This window comes from Pygoscelis adeliae, unplaced genomic scaffold, assembly GCF_000699105.1.
Source record: "Pygoscelis adeliae isolate BGI_AS28 unplaced genomic scaffold, ASM69910v1 Scaffold67, whole genome shotgun sequence".
In the NCBI taxonomy this organism is placed as follows: Eukaryota; Metazoa; Chordata; class Aves; order Sphenisciformes; family Spheniscidae; genus Pygoscelis; species Pygoscelis adeliae.
In genome coordinates, this window is record NW_008825271.1 from 5,297,871 (window position 1) to 5,322,597 (window position 24,727).

Consider the following 24,727-nt stretch of genomic DNA (forward strand, 5'->3'; position numbering starts at 1 on the left):
AGAGATGCAGGAGAGAAGGGTGGCTTCCATCCGGTGTGTTCCTGTTCCCAAGTTGACCCTGGGAAGGAGGCCACTGGGGGCAGCCTGTAGTCCAGGTGGATGAATCAGCAGGACACTGTGCCCTGCAATCTGAAGAGCTGCTCTCCTGGGCTAGTTCCCTAGGGCTCCCAAGCTTTTTTTCTGCTACTTGTAGTGACTGTTTCTGATTCAAAGCGTGATCCTGAAAGATGTATTCCGCTTTTCTGAGTTCCTGAACACTGCTGATTTACAGGTGAAGGCACATATGGCATTGAAAGAAACAGGGTCAGACATTTCTTTTCACCTATTAGAAGGCTGCTAGCCCTGAACAAACTGCACTCGTTCCTCACTGTTGTGTTCAATGGGAAATTGAATGAGAGGGTTTATGGCAATGAGACATTCTTTTCAGTTTGGAAATTTGTAACTGCTAATCTTATTCCTATTCTGATCTATCTCATGATGATTTTATTATGCTGTATCATGAAACTTCTTAAAATCTCCTGTAACTGTGACTCCAAAAGACCTCGCTCTATAAAAGAATGAAAGAAAAAGCAGAATACTACTTCTCTTATTAAAATGCTTAGTAGTTCTTTATTTTTAAGGATTTTTCTGAGAGAAATGGCAGTCTGGTTTAAAAACAAAAAAGGAAGTTTGAGTATATTAAACCATGAGCTACTGGAGTGGGAGTAGCTAATTTTACGGACAAGTATATATACATTGTATATGCATAGCTAATACTAGTGTGTGTATAAAAGTCATGTAACTGTCTAAAATCATAGTAGTCTTGTGCCTTAGAGTTGACTGGTGCTGACTTGAATTGCTGCTAAAGAATATAGAAGGTTAGCACCCAATACCGCTCTGTCATCTTGTCCCCATCGATCTGCACGCATACTTCTGAACCGTGCATGATTGTATCTTTGCTAATATAACAGTAATTTATTTACCTTCAGGTTAAGTCTACTAAAGAATTAATCACGGTGCCTTAAAACTAGTGTTTTTGTTTGCACATTGAAAAAGCCTTAGGCATTTAATTGATGAAATTCTTGAAATAAAAGCATGTTACATGTCAGCCTGTATGATAAACACCTAAAACTAGTGAAAACCAAAATAATGTGTGATCTTTAACTTTATATTTGGAGAGGCAGAGTAGAAGACTGACTAAAGTGAACTTACCCAGCACATCCATTTAGGATACGGGGAGAAGGAGGGAGGGGAGGAGATTTGTTGGAGAGCTTTGCTGCTCCCCCCTCCGCCAATAAATAGTTGTTTACTATATTTAGGTCCAAATGCATGAAGAGGAAATACTATGAAAGCCTTTGGGCTGCAGGAAAATGCATTTTCCATTTGACAGCTTAGTAGTAACCTGTTGACTCCTTAAGTTAAAGAAACTTGGTGGGGTGGGGTTTTTGTTATTTAGACGGTCTGAATCTGTTTTCAATGCATGCAGATAATGCATTGCATAATAACGCACAATAATATGATCATTCATAGTTTCAGTAATGACCAAAACATGCAATACCTGCTGCCACCAACATTACATTGCCAATAGGTCAACAGAGCTCTGACAGAGTTTGCAGAAGTTATTTGACTATAGTTTATTAATTTCTCCCTCATTTAGGAAAAGCGACATTTTTAGCAGTCTCCTGAAAGTAAGCATGTGTAATTTAGATCTTAGTAAATCATAGTGTCTGTGATACATAAGGTTAAATCCAAACCAGCCTGACAAAGTCAGTAAATGTGGGGGGAAGAAGCCAAGTCAAATATCTGTGTTTGTCGTTAGAGCTCCTTTCACATAGGAATTTCTCGCTGCCATGAGTGCATTCATGCAGCCAAGACCACTTACCGTTCAGCTCTGCAAACATTTACTGGACCTTTATGCTAGAGCTTAAGAAAATCTTTCACAGCACTTATGCTGTTCTCTGGTGACTGAACACTAGAGGGCAATCTCTCTCTTTTCCTCACATCTTATTGCAGCGGGTAGACTTACGTTGTGATTAGACTCGGGTAATTTTTTGACTGTCTTTGGGTTTTTTTTTCTCCCTGAGAACAGTAGTCCACATTACTCTTCTGTCTTTGGCTGCTGAAAAAGGTGTAAGTGTACTGCTAAGAAGGACTGATGGGTATGAGTTTTTTCTAACTTGTAAACAAAAAAAGGAAGAATTTATCAAATTTTTAGGCTTATAAACCTTATCTGTCTATTGTTTATGCATAAGCAAAAATAATTAACTGTGTAAACAAGAGCACTTTAAGCCAGGCAAGTCAGAGTCAGAGCTCGCATTCCATGCATACATTATCATGCATCTATGAGCATTGAGGCACTGGATTGGACCCACTTCATTCATCCAACATAGTTTTTTAGTTTTGGGGTTTTTTTTTTTGTGTTTGTGTGTTTTTGTTTTGTTTTTAATTTTCTTGAAATGTTTGATGCAGACCACTTCTGGGAATTCAATTCCACTGCAAAAGGGTGCTTTAAGTCTCAGGAATGTTCATGTGGGTATATTGTGGCCATTGAATACTTAGCTGTTAAAAGCTAAGCTATTCTTTCTTTTTCTTTGTTGTCTCGGTAAAGTAAGTTTTTAATGTAAAACAAGTAAAGTACATGTTCCAGCTCATGACTCTCCGAGTTACTTTAGTTGATAGAAGCCAGGCTTAGTTGATTTCTGTCTGCTGACCTAAGGCACTGGGATTTCTTTAATTGTGCTGGGTGTATCTCCTTAATGTATTTGACTTAAAGGCAGGAATCCTGAAGCTGTAAAACTTCATCCAGTTTTCATGAAAACGTACAGTCAGGTAGAGGAGATAGATGCCGTTGACTTTTCCAGTGAGAGGAAGGCTGCTTGACTCACTTCTTGTGTGGATTCTCTGATGTTTAGCAGAGAAAATGTAAGAAACCGTTAGTTGACAGATTATAGAAGACTAATGTGCATTCTTAAATGACTGATTTTAAGTAAATGTTATCAAAAAGGGCACTTATTCCTTTTCTGTTATTTGTGTAGTAATATATGTCAATAGGTGGTCAGAAGAAGTGATAATACATCACTGCTCCCTATTTAATGTCTAGTGCCCAGCACTCAATAGGGAATTCACGCAATGTGTCAAAATGAACCGTGATGCCAGAACTATATTGATAATGCACAGCTCTGTATTTAATTTCATTTAACCCCAGACACTGCTGTTTCTTAATTTAGTGCCAGTGGGTGATTAGTACATTGTTTTGTTTTGAAATGCAGGAGAGAATAAACTAATGCTGATCAGTAGAGTAATCATTTTGAGGAGATGATAAACACTGACATTTTGCCCTAAGCCAGGAGTGTACCATGGTTGAGATTGCATAATCCTCTGGCCTGGGCCAACCAAAAGGGTAAGTCACTAGTTGTAGTCTCTTAAGGGCTGGATCCAGATTGCTGATTGGGACTCGTATGCTGGATTCTGTTCAAGTCCCAAATTAAGCAATGTGGAATGCCTTTTTCTGTGTAGCACCATCTATTCCAGGCAGCTGAAAACACCAGGTAGCCTGTCTGATTGGCCTGAAATTGTCTAGGCGTTAAGAGTTTACATACAAGGCATACTCTGAAATGCCCTAGTCAGAGGAGATAAGTGATGCAATCAATAAATTTTGCCTAAATTGGAATTGCAGCAGAAGTTAGGAAACATGTTGGTACCGACCTGTAGGGATGTGTATCCTTACCCATAAGTTTGTGCTGATCTTGCCTGACACGTTAGCAGTTTCGAATTGGCTGTAAAAACACTGCTAGAGGTGGTAGCAGTTTCTTCTTTTTGTGGTTGAAATACATGCCCAGGGAGTTGAGAAGCTTGGCTTAGAGCTCTTCTCAGCATGACGTTCATTGAGTCACATCCCAGGAAGCTGCATTAGCTGTAAAGCTAAAAGTTGATACCACAGCCTACTTGGGCCCTGGTTCACTTCCACGTCACATGCATTGCTGTGGTTTTTTTGTTTTTCTTTCTTCCCCTGCAAGTAAATGTGCTACACTAACTGTCCCATCTTTTGTTGCCAGTAATCTCCCCAGTCTACCAGTAGCGGCCAGAATGAGATACTTGAGGGGTTTGGCACCTTATGAGGGAAGAAATACCTGTTTTATCTCAAGACAGTGTGTCTCTCCCTGAGCCAAACAGGACCCAATACTGATCATGGATTTTACTTTTTCTGCAATGCAAACGGTGTAAGATACGCAGCAAAACAAGAAAGAAGGCCATCTTCATAGCTGCACAGAGGTTCAATAGTGCATTGTCTGAGAGTAGACAGAGAAGATCTCTGCTTAGATGGTTCATGTTATCACCTGTGACATGCCCATAAACTGTAATATTTCTGAGAGCCAAACCTGAAGGAAAAAACAGCATTTTACATGGAAAAAAAATAATTCAAGAGTAAGTCATTGGCAGGCGGAGAACTGACAGGAGACTCAATTTCAGAGCCCTGTTTCCTATTAGAATAGGATAGCAGCTGAGGTGGTTGCTGAGAAGGTGGCTTCAGCAGCAAAACCAGTTTTGGAACTTTGTTACCCCTCTGTTGTAGTCAGTGAGGACCTGCTTTAACTATTAACTCCTCACCTAGCCCCAGCTTGGAGGGGGTTTCTGACGTTTAGTCTTAGCTTGGATTTATTCAGTGCTCTGGTTTACTAATGCATATAACTTAATTGTTAAATACGAAACACGAAACCTGAAACACACATTTTGGATAAAAGAATGGTAGTTGTCATCTCCTTTCACGAACTGATGTATATTACTTCTGTATTTTAACTCTGTGTTAAAAGAACTGCTCAAAATGTTTTAAAAGTGGTACTTTTATATTTATCTCTACTACTGTATTTTATTAATTACACGATCATATAATTTAATTAGAATTCATTTTAGTAGTCTCCTTTCAGAATTGTTTACATTGCTTGATATTGCCCCATCCTACTAGGGGTTTTTATCACTAAACTGATGCAGTTCTTGTATTATTGAAGGGTGCCACTTTGGATGCCATGACTGTAGCTGCTGCTGAAGTTCAAGTTCATAGTTCTGTGGTTTAACTCCCCTGCTACGCTGTACAAAATTACAACTTGGCTGTGAGTTATGGCCAGCATAAAGTTGGCGTGTTACAGAGCGGATGTCATGTGGTCTGTAGTCATTCCGCAAAACCTACTCGTGAATCGGGCAAAGAGTTACTTCTTTCAGTGGAAGTGCTGATCAAGGTGACGGTGTGATCATAGTACCTGTGGTATGTGCTAGAATACCCCATCCAGGGAGCTATTGCTGCTAGTGAGCTCTAATGCTAGGTTTAAGTAGCTGTCACTTGACTGAACCATGCCATAGGGGTGACTTGGCCCAGTTTGTTTCCAAGCTGAAAATTAATTTGAAGTAATGTCTTTTAGCAATATACAAAATACTTTTTTCTCCTAAGCATGCATATGTTAATGTAGGTGATTATTGGCATCTGCTATGAGGTAGTATAGGATGTATGTATTTTCCCAGTCATCTAGTTACAATACAGATGGAATCCAGGGGCTTCTTGCTCAATTTATTGCATCTCTATGTTTTGAATTGTTAAAATGTGAGGGAAGCCTTCAGAGCTGACGTGACCTGGGAGAACACAAATCTTCTGCAACTAATTGAGCATTCAGGGAAGTTCATTGGGTGGTGTTGGACCTTGAGGAGGAAACATCCCTCACGCTTATCTCAGATGAAGGCAAAAAGTGTTCCTTGATACCTTCACTAACTGTTGAAACAGAGTAACAATGAAAGAGATGACCAAAGAGTAAGCCACTGATTGTAGTGTTCTTTTCATTGACCTTCTGGGTCGTGAATTTCAGAATGGTTTAAATCTAGCTGAAAATTCTTATCATGCTAGGACACGCTAGTGTCCTGTGTCAGCATGCCTTTCCGAGGAAGACTTTTGTTTTTCCCCCTTTTTTTTTTTTCTTTTGGGGGGTGGTGGTGTTTGTTTTGGTTTTTGTTTGGGTTTTTTTGTGTGTTAGAATGTCTTTTCCCTTCATACAGTTTTCTTAAAAGCTTTGGGTCAACACTTTGCAAGTGGTAAGAGCTGTCTGTCTTTTTTATATAGCAAATATGTCTCAACCTTAGAGGCTATTTAGAAGCTGCTCCAGAAAGTACATTCATACCTATATGGTCTCCTTCCAGCTATTCTGGCAGCATAAAAAATTCCACCATAAAGATCCTCTGACTTTGATGGCCCTAAGATAACAGGAAAATCAGAATCTGTCCTTCCTTTTGCATACTAAGGGACCTGAATAATAGTGTTGTTTATACTGACACTGTTTATCTGCTGTCTTCCATGATTGGTCTGCTTTTAATGATTTAAGTGTTTGCCAGATTTTAACCATTTTAGGGAGTGAAATTTTTCTCTTTGCCTCGCTATATTGTTGTTGGTTTTTGTTTTTTAATGGTTCAGGTCTTTTGAGAGTGGAGCTTGGGTAAACTGAAGTTTAATCGATGTTAGTAGACGCAGTGGTTCAGAGTAGAAAGTTGAGTGTCTACAGTTCACATTTTCTTTCTTCAAAACAAAGATCACTGGGGAGTAGGTGCAACGTCATAAGAGTTGCGTGTGCTGATGACTTAGATCAAAGTGGGCTGCAGCAAGGATACCAGTTGTCACTGCAGCAGGATAGACTGCACTGGGTAATCTGTCTTGATGGAAGTGATTTCACTTTTGGGTAAGTGATTCGAATAAGCTGTGTTGAGCCTGCTAGCAAGGCACCTGGTGCTGTTGCCTTAAGACAGGTAGATCGTAGGGTCAAAGCACACAAGCATGGCACCAAGAGGGTAAAAGCTCCTTAATTCCAGCCTTGTTCAGTGACTGAGCCTGCTGTGTAACACTGGGTAAATCATGATGCTTCCTGTCTGTGTCTCCTTACCTGTAAAATTGGGATTATTACGTATGTTAGTCTGTTACCCTACATGAGTGTTCAAGACCAAGAATTGAGAGGTTTTTTGGGTGCTGGGTTTTTTCTATGTCACACTTCAAAATGTTGAATGTTACATACTTGCCACCATCTTTTCTCCCTCCTCTTCCCCTCAAAAAAATAAAAATCTAGAATAACTTATATAAAAAATTATTGATTCCATTCAATTCTTTGTATTCACCAGGGTGGGGTTTTTCTGTTTCCCTTTATCTGTTTAGTGGTTTAAATAGTTTCAAAGACCAGTCTAATGAAGTATAATCTTTACTGATTCGATGTGGGCTTTTCTAGGTGTCCTCCAGCTACCATACTTTCCAACTTTTGTACACTATCAGTATTAAAGTTGCTGATCTCTGGTAACAGAGCTTGTCTCTTAATCCTTTTTTTTAAATAATGGGGTTATGTTTGAAGCTTCCCGATGATAAGGAATCTGTTCAAACTCCCATGAACTCTTACAAATGTCACTTAAGAGTTTACTGGTTTCTTTGCTTACTTCCTTCAAAACTTTGTGGATTTATGTTATACAAACTGTGTTCATCTAACCTTTGCTGATAACCAGTTTGGTTGTATGTTCAGCACATTGTTCCCACTAGCACTGAAAAATAATTAATTTCAGGGATGGACAGATTTTAAGTATGTACAAAGGATCTGAAGGTCATTGACTTTAATGAGAATGGTGATGTTCACCACCTTTCATTATTAGGACCTTTTTAGAACAGTTTTGCTTTTGCAAGGGGCTGTATCTCCTTCAACTTCTCTTTTTGTGTCTCTGGGACACTTGCACCAATTTCCAACTTCCTATGAGAGGGGAGTGATCCAGGTAGCCTTTTTAGAAGAATATTAAGGCTCTATTTTAATTTTCAGGTACTTTTGAACTTTTTAAATTTTTTTTTAAGCCATTACTTTTGCTCAAATTCTCTGTAAATAAAAGCCTTTTAGCTGGGAAGGCAAATATCTAGATCTCATCCACAGAACCCTGAAAATTCTGCCCCCTACTACTGTAATGACCAGCATGTGCCTCTTACTATGAGTTATTTGATCACTTTCTGTATATTACTCTTGTGAGAATGTGAGGAGGAGGAATATTTTCTTTTACAAACATGTCTGTAATTTTCTGTTTTACTGCTTTTCTTTTTGCTATGCCTCATAATTTTCTGTTCATTCTGTCTTTTATTGTTCAGGGCTGAAGATCTTAACTTTCATATATCTTTCTGTTTTCTGATTATAACTTTTCTGTGTATAATTTATTATTAACATGTGAAATTGTCCTTAATAGGTGTGATTATTCCTGTTTCCTACTTCCCTTCATCTCTGAGGCTTCCAGCACAGTCTGTTCTTCCTGCTTTGACTGCCTTTTTGCAAATCCAGCGTGCAGGATGTGTTTATGTGTCTTCCCCTTCATGCTGTGTGTGCTGCTGTAGCCAGTCTAGGCTAGAATTAGCAGTTGTGGTTTTTGTTCTGAATTTACTTCTTTAATCATAGTCCTCTAATTCTTTTGGCTTCTTTTTACTTTAACAATTTCTGTTAGTCTCCTTCTCCATTCCCTTCCCCGCTTTTATCTGTTTACTGTTAGTGTCTGTTGTTATATCTGCACTCCTTTGCCAGGCAACAAAATGCATCCTCTTATTTCGGTTGAGCAGTTTGTTCAGTTCTTTTTCTTGTGTGTGTTTTTGCAGAAACAACAAGATAATGTTCTAACTCTTGATCAGTTTTATTTAATTGGTCATTACCATAAAATTCTGGTATGTTGTTACTAATTTTTCTTTCGCTTTTGCTCTGTATTTATAGGGTTTTTTCAATGTGTTTCATATTCTAGGCACAACATAGGCTTTCCCATTGTAGAATGTTCCTCTGAAGGAGACTTTATTCTTTCCAAACCACCAGACACAGGGGGACTAATCTCTTTTGGCACTGTAGCTGAACAGTTGGTGTATGAATTGGGCAATCCTCAGCGGTATCTTTTACCAGATGTCACATGTGACTTTTCTGAAGTTTCCATCACTGAAATTCCAGGTTAGTCCTCTTACATGTTAAGAGATCTGTGTCAAGGAACCGGGTTATCAAACTAAAGCAGTTACTTTAATTTCCATGTTTTCTCTGCATATTTCTTGTTAAATCAGTTCCTTAGAGTGTGATACTGTTTTATACTGATTTTTTTTTCCAAGGACTTTTGCTAAAATTCCTTTAGAAATTTTAACTATGCTCTTATTTATCTTGCTGGCTGACTAATTTAAATCTTTGATCACTACTCCTTTTGCTTTACTTTTTAATGCACACCTTGCACCTGCCAAGTCCTTAAACTATGTATTCTGTTTGAGCGACATTGAGACAGCTCCACTATGATTTCAGTGGGTTTTTTTAAACTGCAGATCAGTTTTGTTGCTCAAAAAAAAATATGTTTTGCACATGTTTTCCCATATGGCATTTGAAATGTTAGTAACAATGGAAAGCTGTGTCTTTCAAAGCACTACTTGGTAATGGTGTTTTTCTTAGACATTTAATTGGATCATGTTAAGTGATAAAAGCATGCTTAGGTACAGGACTTCCACCAGAGAACCTCTGTTCGAAAAAGTCCATTTGCTATCCTTGAAACTCTCAACAGCCAGTAGACTAAAGATGGGTATAATGTATGTTCTGGATTTAGCTTTAAAAGCAAAATGCACCCCACCCTCCCCCCAGGCTTAACAGAGTTGAAGATCTGTAGGTTGGATAAGACAGCTTGAAAAAAGTGTTTAACTACAGTCATTTGAAGTTTGTTTTTTTTACTGCATCTGTATTATATACCCTTTTTCATTCTAATGGAAATTAATCTGTGACAGTATGCTGAGTGTCTTTATAAAACTTAGAACAGTTGAAATCTCAAATTAAAAACTTACTGTGATAAAACTCAGAACACTATAGCATCAAAAATATTTTGCTTCAATAATGAAAGTACTGTAAAATTGTAGAGTGAACCTTCTGCTCATGCAACATAACCAATGACAGGCTGATAAGGCCAGCTTGCTGCTCTTAGCCACTAGTCTTTTTTTAAAGAAAAAAAAAAAACAAACAACAAAAAACCCCTAACCTTCCTATGAACTTTTAGCTTGCAAATGACCCGATATGACATGTTTGAACTTAAAATGAACTTTCACATGAACTTTCAGTTAGCCCTCTTAGAAATATAACAGATGGAAAATGGGCAGATTTCTTAAATATTTTTAATTTGAAGTGCTTTGACACGTACACCAGTAAAAACAGGCAAGCTATCTATTTTTGCTGTCTACATTGCCAGTTTTATTGTCCTGCTGGATTACTTGCAGTGTTTGAACTGAGAGGTGCTTCTGTTTTCTTTTTGTCAATGGATGCTACGCATTTTGTTTTGCGGGGTTTTTTCTTTGTATTACTCCTTCACTTGGACTACGAAACTCGTCCAGATCTTCACCTTGCCTGCAGGAATATTGTTCTATATTGTGCTGGTTTTGGTTTGAGAGAGTTAGTTTAACCTTATGTCATCAATCTTGCAGAGAGAGTGATGATGTTATTTGAGTGACGTGTAAAACTTCTGCTAGTCACATCACTTTTTCAGATATGTTCTGATTTGATCTCTTCAGAGTATTTGTGTAAAGCTTCGAACTGCTTCCTGAATATTTGCAAGCACAGGTTAGGTACAGGTGAGCTACAGTATAATTCTGTCTGTCTGACATGAGGTGCTGATCCTGCACTACTAATTATCAAAGAGTTGCACCTATTTATTTTTTCCAGTTCAAACTTGAACCTGATACCATGACACCAGTTTTCTCCAGTTTCTTTTTGTCATTAATATTCCTAATACTGAACATGGTGGTTGCCCTAGAACATACATTCAGACTGTTCTGTTTCTGTTATTGACAAGAAGTCTGAAGTTAAGTTATCCCTTCACTTAGCTATTGGCAAATAAGCTCTCACTGGTTTCTCATCTTTCTTGTTTTGTTTCTTTACCAAGTGAAGGACTGCAGTCGACTCCAGCCGCCTACAGTAAATTGTATGCTCTGTGTGTGTTCAGTAACTGGCTGTTAAATAGAAAATAACTATTGGGTCTGAAGTCCTAAGGCTGCTTTCTGTGTTAAGTATTTTTTAAGTACATGAATAAACATTTCAAGCATTCTATTAAAAGGCTCATTGAAGTCATAAATTCAGTCACCAATTTGCTGTTTGTGTTTCTAAAGCAGGGAGGACTGTTTCGTGAAAGGTTCTCTTCTGTGGCAGTACAGCTATCAATGATTTGCTTTTTAATTAAGTGCATTTGATTAATATGTATCACAAAAGAATGTCTTTGAAGTTATATTGAAGAAGCTTAAATATTGATTTTTTTAACCACTATAGGTTTTGACGGTGGGGCAGTGAAAGTTCATGGAGCAAAAGGATCACCTCCTTCAACATTTTATAAGGTATTATCTCTTTCTGTGGGGTGTAAGGTATTTTTGATTTACAGAATTTTATATTTTGGAGAAAATACTAAATATTTTCTGCCAAAAACTGTTACCATTTAAAAATCCTCATCCTCCCTGCCCCGAGAGTGAAAGAAAGAGGGGAAAAAGAAAAAAAGACAAACCTTGATACATAAAAACATGTTAATTTGTATTAACATGGCCGGGGTAGTTCTTTTCTAGCAATAATAATAATTTTTAAAACATCTTAGCCAACACCTTTGTACTTACTGATTTTTATAGTGGCATGTTAATTTTGTTCTATTTCCTTGTGAAATTCATCTACCAAGTAGTTTTCAAAAGGTAAGTAATGAGTAACTACATCTGTCAAGAGAGCAGCTAAGAATGAGACTGATAGTCTCCTGAAATAGTCTGTTGAAAGAAACTCGTACTTCCAGTAAAATTGTGAAGTTCTGTGTTTGTTACTATAGTCTTCTAGTGGTCTCCATTCCCTGAATGGATGCTAGGGTAATACGGTTCTGGTGAAGTACCAGTAGGGCTGGATCCTTTTCTTGTTTAAGCTACTGGGAAAACTGACTTTTACAGAAGCAAGGTCAAGATCAGAAATTTACTGCTTAGCACAGTCATATCAAAAGTGAGTTAACCAAAGCAGGGAATTGTGCTAATATTTCTGTTTAAATAATATAATGTATGTCTGAGCATAATTTTTCTTTGAAACTCTTCACTGCATTTTTAAAATAATTCTGACGCTTTTAAAACCAGTTTTATATAAGAGGGAGTTTCAGTTTTTAAAAGACAAAGTATTTCAAAGATAAATAATATCACCAAAGCAGGTTTGGTTTTGGTGAGTTGTAAAGTCAGAATAGAAGAGCTCTCTAAAGGCTCCATAACTGAAGCATACTGACAAAGCATTTTTAGAATCGAGTAGTATACCACAGGTCGCTCTTCTCATGCCCTTAGTTAGTTTTCCACTTCTGTCAGCTTTCTAGTAATCACGTTTGTATCAGCTTTATGGAAAAAGGGGTTTGATATTTTAAAAGTAGCATAGGAGTGTAGTCTGAACAATCAGACGGATTCTGAAAAATTAATTTCTAAGCTTTCACCTAATACAATGAAGCATTGATGGGGTTTTTTTGATAGGCAGCCTACAATTTCAGTGCAATATTTTCTTGTCAGCTTTTTGCATTTCCTTAGAATTTTAATTATTACTTCAAGAGTTCTAGTTACATAATGCTGGAACAACAAATTTCCTTTCTCTGAGTGATCTGTGTCTGCATTATCTGCATCTGGGAATAACTGTCTTTTTAATCTGAAAATACGTTTTTGTTGTGTTTGAAACAACAACAAAATAGTCTTAAAACATAAATTATAAGCACATTTCTAAAAGATATTTAGTTTTAAAAATCAGGCTTACAGTGTCTTTGTATAACTGATGAATAAGTCAATTTAGAAGTAATTCCTAAAAACGGCATAGAATGAAGAGTATGCTTTTTGTACAAAACATCAAATTCCATCAATCAAATGACAGCTATGCTAATGCTCTTATTATTCCTGTAGTAAATAGTGGAATTTGTTACGGGCAAATACAGAAGGCCGTGAATGTATGAAGCAGGAAATACTTTTTCTTCCTTGGTCCGAGTGTGCGGTTTGAAGCAGAGTATGTTTTGCTGCTTCTCACAACTTTCAGTGACTGTTCTGTTCAGCAGCCTTGTCCTCCTGCAGTTTTTGTTCTTGCCTTTACGTTTCCATACTTCAGTATATGTAAAGGAAATAACTGAGGTTTGAGATTTTCAGTTGATGAACCATGAAATGGAATAAACAAAACAGAATGACTCTTTTACATAGCAGTAAAATAAGAATTAAGTTTTAATTTATTTCTTATTTATTTATTATTGTCTTAAGTAGGGCATTTGAAAGGTATGTGTTTAGGAATATATTTTTTAATATATCTTATGTTTTGTATATTAAACAGTGTAATGATATTCTAAAATATGTAAGTTAGACTTCCTGTGAAATATTTCTATTTTTTGAAAGTTTAATTGGCTGTCAGTGACAAATGGACATATGCTTTGCACACCTGTTTTAGAAGTTAACTTTTAGGAAATGAACTTAGTATGTTCAACTTGGCTAGGAAGTGACTAAATGCGCATTATAACAAGCTAGAAATATTTTAAGAGTGTTACATCTTTCAGTAACTTTACAGTAAGTGTAGAGGGAAAATTATTTAATTGCTGCATTAAAGGTGAAATGTAGTTAGTAAAACAATGATAAGAGAAAGTGAGATATAAGGTAAATTTCAGGGAAAATAATGAGAAATACATTACCTGTGAAATAGCTTCTCAAAAGAAATAGCTGAAACACCGTTTTTTGGGACACTTAAAAAGTAGACTAGGTAAAGTGTTTGGAAATTTACTCTAGGACAAACATTTCTGGTTGTTGAGAGTTATGGTGAGTATCTTACCAGGTTCTCCAATTTCTGTTTTTGTTTTTCTGTTAGGTAAGAAATGTTGGAAATGCTATTCATACTTAGTTTAAATAGATCTGTTAAAGCTTTTCTACCGTTTATGGCCACACATTTATGGTCATTACTTTCACTGTATTAGAGCTCTGTTAAGCAGCCGTAGCACTGGAAGTCTAGTAAAATGCTCATTAGTTAAATGTTTGCAATGTATAGCATGTTCTTTTGTGTGTGTATGTGATATTTTTCCACGTTTACTTTAATACTTCTGGGAAACTTATGTCTGATCTATTTCACTGTGATGGATTATTCAGCTGTTCAACATCAGAATGTGTCCTATGTACCAAAATAGGTAAGTACAAGAGAATTTAAGGATGGCGATGAGAAGTGATTCAGAGTTTCACAGTTTTGCAGATTTGAATCTTCCTCCAACAGAATTTTGAATTTTAAATAATGGAGTAAACTTTTGTGATGCTGATGATGGTTTCTTGCTATTCCGATTCTGCTTAATGTACGGGTAATGATTGTCAGAGAGCATTTATAGCATATCAGTACTGAATCCCATGTAATTTCATAATCCCTTTATCGTTAGGTAAATGCCACTTACCTTGATGGCTTCAGAGCTACTGCTGTCTGTCCAGTGGGAGGTCCAAAGGCAGTACAAAAAGGAAAACGCACTGCAGAAAGTATTCTTCAAAGGTTAGTATTTGAGTCTTGGAAGGGGTTTTGGTTTTCAGAGATGATGAAAATAGAACTGTGACATATGGCAATCATGCTAACCTTGTAAGAACCCTAGAAGATTATAATCTTCCAATTGGGAGGACATTTCAAGACTTAAGTAGCCTGTTTAGGAAACCTGTTTTCAACATATAACTACACTTCAGCTACATTTGACGGAGTGAGAAAGGTCTCAAATATTGTTGAAAATAGATAGCTGGATAGTGGAGAGAAACCCAAATGAATGAGGGAAAAACTGTGATTCAGATTAGAATTTATTAGGTGCCAGAGAGAAACCTACGTGAAACTACTTTCACTGATTTTCACAGAACTTCTTTTTATCAAAAATCTTAGTGCTATGAAATGTAGGCAGTTTACCAAGTTTGTGTTTTAAACAAAATTATCTCAGTACCTTCTAAAATGTGACTAATGATTTTGTTTGCTAGAACAATTTTACAATTGTAAGACAGACTGATAAACCTCTAGTCATATTATCATGCCAGTATATTTGGGCGAGGAGGGATTGCTCTTAAATAGAATTCCATATCCTCATGGAAGTCTCTGAGCATTTACTCGATAGCCCCAATCTTTCTAGTTATGAGATCTATCTCTGTGCCATGTTTCATATAAAACTTCCCCCACCCCTGGCTATTATTGACCCATGCAGCAAGTACACTAGGATAGATACCTGTCAGAAATGCAAGGTTTACTGTGGACTTAGAGTGATTTATTGCTCGTGCCCCTGTACAGCGCTGTGAAGGAGGAGCTGTGTGACTTCCCTCAAGAGACATAGCAGATGAGAGCGGGCTGATACGGGATGTGTAATTAAGCTATGAAATCCCTTTCTTCAGAGTGGTGCGAATGCTAAAAGTGTACATGCCAAGAGCTACTGAGAAAATCAATGAAGAAAAAAAAACAGGAGCTGTCAAATACAAAGACTCAGAAGTCCCAGAAAAGCAATATTTTTGGGAGCTAGGGGATTATTTTGGAAATAGAATGCTATATTTTCCCTTTCATGTTTGCTCTTGGACATTATTTCAGACTGGACTACGTGAATGTTTGTCTGATTGAACAGCTTGTGGTGCTACTGCCTCTGTGACCACTGGAAAATTAATTCAGCCTGCTTACTGTGCTGTCCTGAGTAATCCTCAGAAGAGGGGTGATGGGAGGTAGCCAAAGGCTGGTTAACTGGCTTGATAAGTGGCCTCCAGCCCATGAGGCATGCCTGGATTAGCCATGGCTAGTTCTGTGCGTTAAAAATCAAAATATACAGTATTGCTCATCAATATATTCTCCATCTTAAACAGTGTCTTAAAGAGCTTAATGTGTGGAATCGTTTATTCAGCATGTTCAAAAGATTTGTGTATGTCAGCCCAGATACAGAATAAGAGTTAAGCTATTCTGATCACTGTCAGAATGCTCTACCAGCAACTACATCTCTTTAGAAAGCTCTGACTTCAGTCTTTCTACCAATTCCTGTTGCAAGAGAATGTCTTTCAGGAGGACATGATCTTTCAGCTAGCCAGCTTCCAGTCCGTTCTAGCTTAAATTCTGCCCAGTAGTCTAATGGCAACAAGTACAGAATAAGGTGCACAAATTTAAAGTGCTTCAATTGTACAGGTCCAGTTAGTTGGCAGCTGAAGACATTAAGCAGCTTTGGCAGCTTGTAATATGACTTCTTTCACTTCTTCCTTGAATGCTTCTCCTTTATTCATTTTTGAAAGCAGGAGAGATTTGGCAGTATATGTGTGAAGAAGTGTCTTTGGAGTCCTCTTATTTTTGACGGTTCTCTGTTGCATTACCAAGACACGTGAAAGGGCTAAAAATTACCCACAGAATGTATTTTGAACTCTAGTATCTCTAACTGTAATGTTTGTAGATAAATAACTTAAAATAACTTACTATAGACATGGTTTGAAACTTTAGGTACCTTAAATCAAGTATCTGTCTTTCTGTGGTCATAAAAATAAAGATGGCCTCATTTGTGGTACATGGACCACCTTCAACTCTTCATAACAATTGGAAAATTACATTTTGTATTTAAGTCCTGTACGCTGCTTCATTTTTCAGATACCATGCTAGTATTTACAGCAATGATGATATATTAACAGTGTCTTCAAAATGTTCCACTGATGCAAAATATTTTTCTCATCCTAACATAATTCCAATGTTTCAACTGATAAAATCTTCTATATAGCTAGAAGGGTGCCAGACCAAGATTACTGGGAAACCAGTTTAGGTGCTTCAGAATTTAATTTATTTTTCAATCTGCAACATGATAATAAATTGGACTATTTTTAATGGTTGGACTCTTTTAAAACTTTTTTCTAACTTTTTTACTGTGATTTTTTTTTTTTATTTTTGGACTTCGTGTGATTATTTTTGATGATAAAACTATAGTGGTCATTTTCAGTTTTAGTGCTTGAGAGTTGCACTGTTTTTTCTAAGAGTTGTTGCAAACAGTCTATTCAATCCAAATTTAATATTTGTCAAAAACCAGTATTAATTCCTGGCTCTCAAAGCAGTGCGTGTTTTCATGGCGTACAAAAAGAAGGTAATGTTCATCCCCATTATTAATCGTGATTGGACAAACTTGGCACTCTTGACACAATGTGCTTTTGGTGGAAATATCTTTCTATAAAGAGTTTGAGGGATTTCAGTGCCAGACTGGAAAAGAATGACTAATGAAGAAATGTTCTCTTTAAAACTTCATGTAGTTTTTGGCATTTGAGTCTTATGTTCATTAATCCCAAATAAATACCTTTATGGTTTGAATAAAAGTTCCTTCTTCAGTTTGATTTTTTTTCTTCATTGGTGCCTGTGATGTAATGAGGTAGTTTCATGTATTTACTGGTAGTTCATAATGCCTTATAGCAGAAACAGTTAAGAACTGAATTACCAGTATGAAAACCGGGAAGACTGCATATACTGTAATTACATTTCAAGCTGTCTTTGTTTTAAAGATAAAAGTAAGAGCTGAAATCCATTTATTTGTCTTTGCCTGTCATCTTTCAAATAATTTGAATAAACAAAAGGCTCAGTTTGAAACCTAGGGATAAATTCAGAGGCATAACTTCCTTGTCAGTAATCGCTTGATTTGTAGTATTCGGATGTATTTGTTTAGTGTAACGTATTCATAGTCCAGTTTACATGACAGAGCTAACTCCTGTGGACCACACAGGGCTACTTCAGATAATCATTTTGAGGCAGTTTACTAATAAAAAAAAATCATTTGTTGCAGGACTCGTCTTATTTTCAGTCAGCTTGGGTATGAAGATTACAGTGCAGTTAACATACAGGTTTTAGGGTCTGAAGATACATATGGACCTCATGCTAGAAGGAGTATAGATGGTGTAAGTATTCAGTGGAGTGTTCTTAAACTTTTACTGACCTCTTTTAATCTTTCCATATTGTTGTCTTTTCCACAACTTTAAAGGAAGTCACTATCATCTTGGGAATTTCACCCCATCATCTTGCAAAGAATTCAGTGTCACTACTTAGTGTACAAAATTAACACTGACAAGGTCTTTGCGGTATTGGGTCTTCCAGAGGCACTGATATGCAGTCTTACAAAAATGTTATTGTAGTCTGTTCTGATGTTGTTCAACTGAAGAAAGAACTTCTTACAAAAGTTCTTACGATGTAGACATGTTGCGTTAGATAGAACTCTAAAAGACCACATTATAAAGGTTGCAGAGGCAGGAAATGGCAGAATTATTGTTGCCTGTGCAACTTTAAAACTAACTGTGAGTATTATTTGTGAAACAATCTTCAACTATATAATCCTGCATTGTATTTTGGGACTTGTTAAATTCATATGTAGGAATATGAATGATGGCTATAGCCACTGCAGCTGTGATATGCATGGTCTCTTTTCCTAATCTAGAATATGAAAGTCCTTTTTAAAGGAAAAAGACTGTAAATCTTGTCCTCACTTACATGCACTTTAAATATTTAGACAGTTTAGTTTGTTCCGAAACAGTAGTATCTAATTCCTCTTTGTCAATGGCAGCCTTGCAAAACTCTTAAGGTACACGTGGCAAAACTCAGCTCTGTGAGTTTGGTCTTAGGAGTGCCAACACTTAAAATAGCTGACAATTTGTATGTGTAGGAAACAACGTGATGTGGAGAAAGACGGTGAACTTCTTACTATAGAAATGAAGTGTTTTTAGAAATTAGGCAAGTTATATCTGCAGCTGTTCATTTTAGTGCTTGAACTTCAACTTCATTCTGCACAGCAGCAAGAGTTGCTTCCTGATGAACCAGCTTTATAATGTGGTCTTTTTCCTTTTAGGACCTCTTATGTTAAGTGTGTTACTGAGATTGCGGAATCAAAATTTTGCAACATAGGAACAGATGTTCCAGATGTTGAACTTGTCTGTGTTCTGGTTGTACCAGCTCCTTATGATTATGCATTGTAATACATTCTTTAATTAGATCACTACATAGAAAGTTTTCTGTCTTGTTGTATAGAGTGAGTAATGATTCAAAAAAGAGCAGTTTCTCCTTCCTTATTGTTCAGTTTGCCTTGCTTATGGTACATAAAATAAATTTTCCAAGTAAAATTGAGTATTTGTAGTATTTTCTGTATTTCCAGCTTCAACTCCAGGTCTTATATTAAAAGTAAATAGAGCATTATCTCAATTGTATGTGCTTCCCATACATGCCTGAAATAGGATGTGAGAGCTGAGGCTGAAATACAGGAAATAGCTCTATTGCCTTCCTCCTTCACCTGGTTCCTCCCAACAGTTTAGAAGAAACTAACCAGAGGAGTTTTCATCTGGAAAGCAGCTGTAGTAGCTTGAGGAAAAAGGGATGGGAGTGGGGTTTGCTTTTCCATTTAAAATGCAAAGTCATAGAATCCTAAGGAAAACATCCGCCCTTTGGAGCTGCAGGTAGGAAGAACGTAGTCTCTTAAATGCTCTTTCCTACCACATCTTTCCATACAAAATTAGACATCATTATTTGGGTTGCAAATAACAGCGCTCAAAACTAGAGCCATGTAATGTTAGGCAGTATATTAACACATAAGGAAAACTTTTTGCTTTGAAGATTCTACTGTCTAAATTTAAAGAGGAGAAGCAAATATGTATATGAATACCAGGGCAGGATAAGTTGAAAGATATTTGGAGCTCAGTGTAGATGTCTGGTGTGGCTGGACTAATTCTCACACAGGTCTGTCAAACTGGATGCAAACGTTTGCCTTTGCAACTCTGAAATCACTGTATATCCCAGGCTTGTGCAGGGCTGTATACTGTAGTCTGAGCTGCTGTGTGGAGCATTGCCTGTTCCTGACAACACAAAGCATCTTTGAGAAATCAGGAAATGCTTGCCTCCTTTCCTTTCTCACTCTTCCCCGTCTGTTTACGTGGTTGTTGCTTGCCACTCTGATAGCTTGCTTTGTCAACAGCAGCCCAGCATGAGCAAGAAAGGGACCTGCATCAGCACTGAGTAACCCTAGTGGTGTTTAATTTTTAATATCTCCTGCTCTGTGGTTTTTCTGTCGGGGAGGAAGAGGGGGTTATGACAGTGTCACGGCATCAGGGAGTTCATGGTTTAGAAATACTGGATGTGTTTCATGTGAAAGGTATCTATTAATAGTACATCAGGTATTAGAGTTTGCTATATAAAAACTGTATGTGCTGTGTCTGTTGGTTTTCTACTAACCCTTTGTTAACCATTTACAACACATTGTCAAGACTTGATGAAGCGTAACTTTGTTTTGTTTTAATTATGATACTGTTAAGATAAATGACTCTAAAGTAGTCTATGTATCCAGTTTTAATACTGGATTCACCCACTCAGAACAGGATTCAGCTTATTTTTTTCATAGGTCATTGTGTCTTGCATCTGTGGGCAAGGAAATAAACCTAGAACTCAAATGCAATATTGAAGACATGGTACAGTTTAGAACCAGGAAGCAGATATGAATGCTAAGTATGTTTTCTGCAAGAGTATTTCCTATTAGCTATTATTTGTAGTAATTTAATGAATCTCTTGGTAGCTTTGGGAACACTGAATGTTAAAAATAAATGCATTTGTTGAGTTTGTGGCATGGCTGCATATTTTCTGTGTAGCAACAATTTTTTTACAACAATCCAGTGAAGCTTTTCTGAATTGGAAAACTGATTGCTTTCTTATTTATATTATCTTGATCAGGACATCTGTTTCTGTATTCATAGAAGGAAATTTCTATCCTGTTTCTATTCATGTATCGGTGATACATGATCTGCTGGAATAATATAACCTCTCCTACCTTGGCTCTGCTAAACTTTTATTTTAGGGTTTAGCTACATGAGTATCGAGATAAACTAATAAAAATGTGAATGAAGTTTGCAGGATTTCCTACATGATCTGGATGAGGGGATCGAGTGCACGCAGGTCTTTTCCAGGCTAGGAGCTTGGAGGCTGAGAAATGAACTGTGTGTGTGTGTCTCCCTGTGAGTATGCCTACATAGGGGTACTTCAGAAAGATGAAAGCAATTATATTTACCATTACAGTACTTCAGAGTACCTCTGCGTGGATATGCCACTAGAATAGGAAGTAGAGGAAAAATCATCTTTCAACTTCATGAATATTTAGGATTTAGGTTGAACATTCTCAAACAAGAAGGCCCTTCATTATTGGGTTTTGGCTGATCACCAGCTATAAAGTCAGGAAGTTTTCCTCCCTTAGTATAAGCTGGCATAAGTGAGCTTGTTTGTGTTGGGGTTTTGTCGTGTATTTGAGTTGGAATAGAGCATTTAGTAGTCCGTTAACATAACGGTCTATTTGGGATACTCATAGTAGCCAGAACGCTTGGTGCAGCGTGTTACAACATTTATGATAAACACCATTTCAGCAGCTGCCACTAGGAAATACATCCATGTTCCTACATTGTTGAAGTTACTTAAATTCCTGAAATTGACTTGAGATTTTCAAATGTTGACATGTTCAACAGTTTTGCTTTTGGGAAAAATGTACTGTATACACACAGGAAAATGATACTAATATACAAGACATCAGTATTTCAGAAGCTAATATTCAGTTTGCTGGTTTATGTAATGTTTTTAAATGTGGGCAATTAAAATAAGTAGCACTAGAGTTAGGAGATGTGTTAAGACGGGCAATTTAGGAGTTCAGATCCAGCATGTAGTTTCTTAGGTTATTTTGAAGAGGAAAAAATATTTTTTTTAAGTTTTAAATATTTAGTCAAGTCTTAAAATTTGGGGGGGGAACAGTCTGTTTTGTTATGATACTGTTAAATTTACTAGAATTCTAATGAGTAAATTTATATTTTGTTAGGCATAATAGTCTAGCATTTTTCACTGCCAGCTGTGTAAATTGACAATTGCTTCAAGAAATTTTGGAATTGTTTTTGACATGACTTCTAGTTCTTGAAATCAGGGACACCCATTCAACTTTGGGTAGCGAATAAACATCAAAACATACAGTAAGAAGGATGAGACATGGTTTTGTTTGATCGCAACTTTAATTCAGTTCATCTAACAACTGCCTGCATATAATAACAACTTCAGGGTGTTTATCTTTTCTCTCCTGTTCCTCTGTATTAGAGGAAAGATGCTGTTAGCATGAAGAAAGGTTCCTCTGTCTTTTTGGAGTTAAGTCATTAGAAATTTGGTGCTGTGTAGGATGATGCTGTTCCTTAGCCCAGAGGAGGGAGGGCTCCTTTAAGGAGTCATAGCTCCATTCTTTTCATCTGACCAAAAAAAACGTGTCCCCTCTGCTCCACACCTCAACCCCTGAGTTTTGAAGTTGGGGCTGTTGAATTCTAGCAGTATCTGTATCATTCCTGTCTGAGTATTTAATCTCTGATGCTTTCAGAAATGTCACTGGTTTCTGTATTTGTAAAGAAATAGGCTTTTTGCTAAAATCTGTTAAAAGTGTTACAGTAGGAGGCAAAATGTTATTTTAAAATATTCTTCATGATTTCACACACAATTGGGAAGCCATTAAATGCTTCAGAAATTATTATATGTAAGGAAAAAAGTGGGAATAAACTAAAAATGGGTTATTTAGTCATGTATATTCATTTCCTGGTATAGCAAACATCTGGCTTGGATCTTCCAAAATCCAGTTGTTCCTTTCTTCCAGGAAAATATCCTCTTCAGTAGCTATATGTTCAATTTTCCTTTACTTTTCTACATTTTTAGTAGAACAGCTACCAATTCTACAAGAATTCTTTAGACAGGGCATGTAGAGTGTTACAAAGTCCTCTGACCTGTGTAGAATAACAAAAAAAAGGCCAAAACAAAACAAAAAACACCCAAACTTTGGTATGTTTTTCATGCTTTTGTGAAATAGATCCTTTCCTGTTGACTTAAAAAAGGACAAACACTGAAAAAAAAATCCCCTAGTATCTTGTAGTCAAACTCCTTTTTTGAATTTTCCATTGATTTGAGTAAGCCAAGAATTTCATGTAAGGTTACCAAAGAACCTTTAGACACTTTCTTTGTGCTCATTAATAAAAAAACCTGACTTCCGGAGAGCTGACTACCGGAGAGAAGAAATACCCTGCTGCAGAACTCCACGCTTGGAGTAGTGCTGTGTGAGAAACTCCTGACCGGTAGATTTTGATACCTTGTGCAGTCCCATTTCATATGTATGATGGAAACGGTTGTGCTTGTGCTTTGGGACAAGTAAGGGATGCTTAGGGACAGCCTTGTATTTTGAGCAGGTTTCACATTTTTAGAGATTCAAAGGTAGACCAAAGGTGGTTCTTACCTGTGGGGATTAATGGCACGGACCCTGGCAGGCAGCAACCAAAGACCTTTATTGCTCTGTATCGGCGTTCTTGACAGCAAACAAGTGTTTCACGCGCCATCTGCAGCTTGCAGATTGGTTACAGCCTCGTCTTCACGCGCCTCTGTGCTCCAGCGGATTGGGCGGCTCTTCTGATCAGGCGACATGCCTTCATGGCCTTTAGCTTGTTTACTCCTCTTCAGCAGCTCGCTGCTTCCTCCTTTACCCTCTGCCCACCCGCCTCCTCGTGCCTCAAGGGCGCAAGGCTCGGTCCTTGTCCTCGAGCTGCCTATCCCCACACTTACCGGTGGCTGCAAATTCTTGAATAAATACAGTCTTTGCCCTCAGTGAGACCTAATGTTCACTCTATGGCTTTTGCCAGTGTATTGATTCCAGTGGTAGATCTGTCAGTGGCAGAAAAGAGATTTTGAGAGAAGTAAAATCCTAAGTGAGAGAGAGTGCTTATGTGCAAGGGCTGGTATGTTAGTTGACTGTAGCGTAGGGAGCAGAGTACTGGTTGGGTTTACCTTTAGAGGAGCGTCTGCTCTCTTCTCTGGAAATGTGGTGGCTTTTACAAGTTCCATTCTCCCATTTAACTCCCAAGGATTGGGTTTGAATTCTCTTCTGCGAGATCTGCTTACTTCTTGATCCTAAGAGGAGTAAACCTGTCTCTCTAACTTGACACCCAGGTATTCTCAGTGCACTTAAAATAAGAGGAAAGTTTGTTTGCCAGTTCCACTGAGAGTGAAGCGAAGTATTTCGTTTCTTACGAAGTATTGTTAGTTATAGTACTTGATTCTTTGAGAACGCTGGAGAAGCACAGTGTCCTAGCAGTCTGAAATATCCAATAGTTGATTTCATGGTTGCAAAATAAAAAAGATCATGAAACATTAAGAGAAAGTTACAGTGATGCTGGATGAAAAGTCACTGAATGAAAATTGTAGTTTGTAGCAGTGAGCACTAAACACTTCCGTTAGATTTAACTTGCATGCTGAGCTACAGTTATTTTTCAGTTTGGTAAATTTAACTGATGGTCTGCATCTAAGCTAATCTAACTTCTACTTTTTTGAAGCAGGGTCCTCGGGAAGCTGTTATCTGGCTAGCTGTACACCATAAGCAAAAAGAGGCTGTAGAAATCTTCTCCAGAGAGATTGCACCAGCTGGAACTGGCATGGGTAAATATTCACATCATCTTCTAAGAATTTTCAAGTTAATTCTTTTTTTTCCTGAGCATGAGTAGCACCCAAAGACTTAGTCGTGTTCAGTTTCATTGCACTGTGTATAGTGAAATCGTAATTTTTTTAAAAGGTATTTATGTTTGGTGTAGAAATGGGACCTGCAGACATTAGCAAAATAATAAAATGAAAGTTCTGGAGGTCCACCTTTTTGTTCCTTTGAAACTCTTTATCCTTCCGTTGCTGCTACTGTCCTTTCCTGCCTTTTTTCCTTTTCATCATTTCTC

The 24,727-nt window shown here is 37.3% G+C and overlaps 1 protein-coding gene across 2 annotated transcripts in view; it reads left to right on the forward strand.

Annotated features, from left to right (window-relative positions):
• LOC103921778 overlaps nt 1-24,727 on the forward strand; it is a 65,796-nt gene that overhangs the window by 9,684 nt on the left and 31,385 nt on the right. The window contains exons 8-12 of one of the 2 annotated variants that reach the window (XM_009329799.1): nt 8,755-8,951; nt 11,283-11,347; nt 14,398-14,504; nt 17,764-17,875; nt 24,338-24,440. In XM_009329799.1, coding sequence (XP_009328074.1) covers nt 8,755-8,951; nt 11,283-11,347; nt 14,398-14,504; nt 17,764-17,875; nt 24,338-24,440 — 584 coding nt within the window. The remainder of the gene's footprint in view (nt 1-8,754; nt 8,952-11,282; nt 11,348-14,397; nt 14,505-17,763; nt 17,876-24,337; nt 24,441-24,727) is intronic. The other variant, XM_009329800.1, reaches the window with a different exon arrangement.